The 5,839-nt window shown below is 35.2% G+C and overlaps 1 protein-coding gene and 1 long non-coding RNA gene across 2 annotated transcripts; both read right to left on the minus strand.

Moving 5' to 3' along the window:
- Nucleotides 1-489: 489 nt before the first annotated feature.
- On the minus strand, nt 490-1,275 carry LOC113756913 (short-chain dehydrogenase reductase 3b-like). Its single transcript, XM_027300386.1, has one exon. The coding sequence runs from the start codon at nt 1,273-1,275 to the stop codon at nt 490-492; it is 786 nt and encodes a 261-aa protein (XP_027156187.1).
- A 1,287-nt stretch (nt 1,276-2,562) lies between these two features.
- Nucleotides 2,563-3,945, minus strand: LOC113764107. Its single transcript, XR_003467477.1, has 2 exons — nt 3,637-3,945; nt 2,563-2,897 (listed from the first exon to the last, which is right to left on the minus strand). It is a non-coding gene; the product is annotated as an uncharacterized LOC113764107 (long non-coding RNA).
- Between the last annotated feature and the right edge of the window lie 1,894 nt (nt 3,946-5,839).

Raw genomic sequence — 5,839 nt, forward strand, 5'->3', positions numbered from 1 at the left:
AATACAATATTTATTTATTTTTTTGTTTGAAGTACAAGATACAAAGCTACTATTATCTAGTGGTTTTTTTGTATTAGTACGCCTATGAAAATAAAATCAAAAGGATGGTCATTTTTTTTGCATCCGCTACAAGGGGAGTCATTTTGTCTGTAAGGCACAAGAGATCCTCAGTGCCACTTTTCCAGTGTCAATTCGGTTCACTATAAGGTGCTATAAACAACCGCTGATTTTTTGCCGAAATTAAAAAATTACTTTTGCAACCGCTCAAGTCTTGGTTTAGTGGTCAAGACAATCGAAACAGACTTATAGCTGTTTGATAGAACAACATCATCAATGAGACAGCCAGTGAGACATATATAGCAGTTCCAAGTATGGATCCATTCTAGTTTGAAATGATCAACTCCTGCTGTAGATCCAACAATCCCATACTTCAGCTAGTCATTGCAAACAAATTTAGTGAAAAATTAAAGATCCTATTGTTGCTGATCATTAAACTGTGCATCCACCATCAACCACAAGATTATGCCCTGTGATAAATGTAGAATCATCAGAGGCAAGGAATAAAGCAGCATCAGCAACATGATTAACTTTCAGTATAGCTTCTTTCAAGGAAGTCTGAGGCTGATGAATCTTCTCTAATTCCTCAACATCCATATGAAAATAGTTGCACGCTAATGGTGTAGCAACAACAAATGGTGAAACAGCGTTGACTCTAATTCCATGTGGCCCCAACTGCTTACTAGCACATCTCATCAGCCCCAGAACTGCATGTTTCGACATGTAATAATCTGTCGAAACTTCTCCAGCTATAGTGGCTGCTATACTCGCCGTGCAAACAATGCTGCCCTTTACTCCCCTTTCCACCATCGCTTTTGCAGCATGTTTTACACATGCCGTCATGCCTCGAACGTTGATAGCAAAGAGTTGATCAAGTTCCGAGAAGTCAAGATCGATCACCAATTGATTTGACTTGCTAAATACTCCAGCATTGCTGAACATGATATCTAGTTGGCCGTAAGTTTGGATGGTTGAATCTATCATTCTCTTGACTTGCTCTTCATCAGCTACATCACAACGGACATAGATGCAGTTTTTTGAACCAATCGATTCAGCCACGGTTCGGCCCTTTTCGTCTTGGATGTCAGCGATCACAACTTTGGCACCATGGTTGGCAAAAAGTCGAGCAGTTGCCTCGCCGATGCCGCTAGCACCACCTGTTACGATGGCAACTTTGGCTTCCAGCTTTTTGGTGATGCTAGAAGGTTGTTGCGCCATCTCTCTCGAGGAAAAGAAAAAAAAAAGATTTTTTTTTTCAGGAAGCTAGTTCTTCTTTAGGAGAAATTATAGTTGTACAATGCATGTAAAACTTCAAGGATTGCTGCTTTATAATACTACCTTATGTCCCACCCTTGCCTAATCATGCGCCATTGTGCTAAGAGTATTTTACTCGATAATTGGAAGTTCAAACAAGTTGCCAACTCATGTTGGAAGGCATTATGTACTTGGAATCTCTGATGTTTTCTAGGTAATAGTTAATGAGCCCAAGTCAACGATGGAGAGTTGGTGTGTTGAGAATTGGGAATTTTATGCAGGCCTATAATTTACAGAACAAATTGATGATCCCAGAATCCATTTAGCAGTAGTCTAACATGTTATGTTATCTCACCCACTTAACAGACTATCAATTGATTCAAGCCTCCAATCCAGAGTCTAATATGTTGTCTGACAGATTCAAGCCTCCAGTGCAGAGATTTCAATTGATTAGAGCATTTCTCATGGGCCACCAGAGGATCGGCTGGTTTGCAACTTTAATAACCAAACAAAACAGTTCCTTTATTATTATTAGTTTTTGGGGTCCGTTCAAGAAAATTTAAGTCAGAGGAGCTGGCAGAACTGGACGTAAGCTGATTGGGCTAAGTCTGGCCTTGAATTAGCCAACCACTTGGGGCCTGATCAATGTTCATGCCGTAGAGATTAATGTTGCATTCCTAAATAATCACAACCACAATCCTCTGGGAGAAACTCCCATTTGAGAGGCCGAATCTGTCAGTCATGAACTGTAGAGTGATTTGATATCAAAGTTGTCACAGAATGAGATGACGCGCAAGGCAGTCCAGAAAATACAGGGGACGACATCTTACTATCCATGTTAACAAGTTAATATACCAAATTCCAAATGTTAAAACCCCCATGATAATACTGAATCCAAGTTCATGACTTCATTCATATTTCGTTCAATTAACACACCATGCAAGTATTGTAATTGATGAAGGGAGGGGTGTTCGCTTGAGGGCTTGAAGCCTTTGAAATGAAGCTTGCATTTGCGGAAAATAATCAAATCTAGCATGATCCCTCAAAACAAAATTTTTTTTTTTGATAAGCAAGATAACTTCATTTAATTCACTGAAAGCTGACATTCCAAGAAATACAGCAAGTAGAAGGGATGGTCTGATTCCTTATTTTGATAACAAGAATGTGTCAGGAAATAGAGTCTTGTTCCTTCCAATTCATCCATCATACGCGGGCTTGTTTTGGACCACATCTGCAACTTGGACAACATCCCGAGAGATTAAACAATCTTTACAAATTAACCTCCGCTTAACAGAGTTAGAAGTACTTTTGCTATGGTTTCAATCTGAGTAAAAAAGCAAAAGAAACAACATCCAGGATGAGTCTAAAGACTGAACTATATGATCAGAATACATTACTGGCCTACTTAAAAGTAAGGCACTTATCTATCAAACTCGTGTATTTGACAAGTTTTCTGGTCAGGGGTTCATGATCCCTCCATCATTGATGAATTCATGGTGCTGTGGAGTGCTCTATTCCGAAGCATCCTCCTGCCTCCAATGTGTGTATTTTACAAGTTTTCTTACCAGCTAACCACTCCCAAGAAACTGTAGCACGAGACAGAAGATTGTGAATCAGTAAGATGTTAAATGACTTAAATCAGAAGAAAGAAAAGTATAAATATGAAAAAGAAAAGAAGGAAAACTATATCCTAGTATACACTCTATAGCTCCATAACATCAGCTCAGAGAAATACTTCCTTCATTTACAAGGGGGTTTTTTTTTTTGGGTGAGAGTATTTTCAAGTTTTGGTGGGTCCACGATGTGATACCGTGTCAAGAACAAACAAGTAACAACAATTCGCCACCAATAGCATATGAGTCATTGGCGGAGTGGGAGATCAATTGACATTTTTTCACAAGTTTATCCTCTGAATTTTCTGCTAAAATAATCAATGCCACAACTTTTTCTTTCTTTTCTTCACTTTTTTTTTTTTGCTGTAGAGATCTAATGAAAAGTATAATGTCAATCGGATAAAAAGATAATTCGATACTGATCTCCTCTACTTTGTCTTTCTGCAATGACGTATATATCTTGTGCTCCTATCTTCATTATTGGCTTCGAAAAAGTACGAACCAACTTTGACGACTAATTATTCAATTAAAACCAGAATAGAAAAGATTTAATTTCTCACAGCTTTCTTGAGGATGATCGACCTGGGGGAGAGGGTGGGAAAGATTATTGATGAAAATACAAGAGAAAATTCACAACAAGAGAGCAAAAAAAAAAAAAGTTCACTAGATTTGATGAAGCAATAAACTAGTAGATTGAAGGGTATATTGATACCTGAGGGAACGAAAGGCAAGGTGAGAAGAGAGAGCGTGGAAGAAGAAGTTAACTCCATGAAGCAACACCACCACTGCCGTGCAACCCAGCAGAAAAAACTCCATCATCATTCCTTCCCTTCTTCTCCCTGATCTTAATTAGTGGCTTCCTCACTTAATTTGGAAAAGATCAGTTTTCCAAATCCTTGTTGCCAAAAACTCAAAAGGTGAAAGCCAGCAACTTTTTAGATTCTTGAATCAGCCCAACTTATCTCGTATAGTAATTAAAGAAGAGGAAACTGCAATAAGAGGAAGATATATAAATATATATATATATTTAGGGTTAATCACATTTTATCCCCTTAAAAAATACCCCATTTTTCAGTTTACCCCCTAACCTTTAATTTTGCTCACTTAACCCCCTTTAGGACAAAATTGCCCTTGTATTATTTTGACTTTTCATTTACCTTGTTTTCCTTTCTTTTATTTCTTTTTCTCTTTCTTCTTTATTTAATTCTTCCTCTTTCCCACAAAAATCTTCACCTTAATGATTGAAATTAAAAAAAAAAAGGAATTGCAGAGATCTATCTTCTCCTTAAATGATTAAAAAAAATATTCAAATCACTTTTCTAAAATATAATTTTTTAGCCTTTCAATTCTTTTAATTTTGGGTTTTCCTCTTTCCTTTCTAGTTTTCCATTTTATTCCCAAGAAAATATCTTAAGATGAAATTGTGACCTGATTAATAATCATCAATTGAAATTTGTGACACGTGGTATCATACAAAAAAATCAAAATTAGTTTTTGATGTCTTTTAAACCTTCACCCAGAAATATGCAATTACAAACTCAAAACAAAATTTTTTTGTTGAAATGGAATTTCTATTGGTAAGCATGAAAGAGAGAAGAAAGAGAAAAAAAATAAAAGAAAGGAAAACAATTTCATCTTATGATATTTTCTTGAGAATAAAATGAGAAACTAGAAAGGAAAGGGGAAAACCCAAAATTAAAAGAATTGAAAGGCTAAAAAAATTATAGTTTAGGAAAGTGATTTGAATATTTTTTTAATCATTTAAGGAGAAGATAGATCTCTGCAATTTCTCTTTTTTAATTTCAATCGTTAAGGTGAAAATTTTTGTGGGAAAAATGAAGAATTAAATAAAAAAGAAAGAGAAAAAAATAAAAGAAAAGAAAACAAGGTAAATGAAAAGTCGAAATAATGCAAGGGCAATTTTGTCCTAAAGGGGGTTAAGTGAGCAAAATTAAAGGTTAGGGGGTAAACTGAGAAATGAGATATTTTTTAAGGGGATAAAATGTGATTAATCCATATATTTATGTGTTAAAAGTATTTTGAAGAGACTAGAGTACAACAATTTAGTCCAGTCGGTGCAATATAGGAGGGTAATAGATTAATATAATATATATACCAGAAGAATAAAAATTGTCTGGACAATAATTGATGGGTCTATGACGTCGACGTTCCTATCTTAGCTATATATCCTGCGTGCATATGACGGTGATATGAATAAGATTGACACTATTCCTATCGCCTTCATCACAACCCCTTTGGATAGAGAAGAAATGCTTTTGGGTATTCTTTGATCATTTTTTTGCCTTTTTATTCTCGATTAGCAATAAATGGGAAACTACTGGACTTACCCGTCGCCATCAACCCATTTCTCCTTTCACGGAATTGTGGAGCTAGTTTTGTTGTTCCTCTGCAACTGTCCACATATTATTAAAGAATTAATCTTCTAAATTGAAATTTTGTATATATGACATGTATTTAAATTCGATAACGTGTACCTCATCATTATAATAAAAAATAACCCTATTATTAATGCAATATTCTTATATTATATAAGAATGAGTTGTGGTCAAAGGGAGTTTGAATTTCAACAGCATGGATAGGGGTGTTTTGGGAACGTGGAATGTTGTGTAACTTTTTTAAAACTTTTGGTGCAATTGAGGGTGGCACGTGTTTAGGTATATACTGAAATGAACTCATTTTGGTACATTTAAAATTTTGATTTATGGAGACATCTGTATATTTCTGTAATATGAAATTATTTTGCAATCGTTTTTGCATAGAGTACAACTCATATAAGCTTATGTGTTAGTATAATTATTGAAATAGTATTATAAACACATTTAATTGAAATGTGACTTTTGTTGTGCAATTAACACAAAGACATATTAACATGTTGTGCAATTAACACATTGTTA

This window comes from Coffea eugenioides, chromosome 2 (assembly GCF_003713205.1).
Source record: "Coffea eugenioides isolate CCC68of chromosome 2, Ceug_1.0, whole genome shotgun sequence".
NCBI lineage: Eukaryota > Viridiplantae > Streptophyta > Magnoliopsida > Gentianales > Rubiaceae > Coffea > Coffea eugenioides.

Bases quoted from the DNA above. Each gene is read 5' to 3' on its own strand.
- LOC113756913 (XM_027300386.1), bottom strand. From the start codon at position 1,275: ATGGCGCAACAACCTTCTAGCATCACCAAAAAGCTGGAAGCCAAAGTT.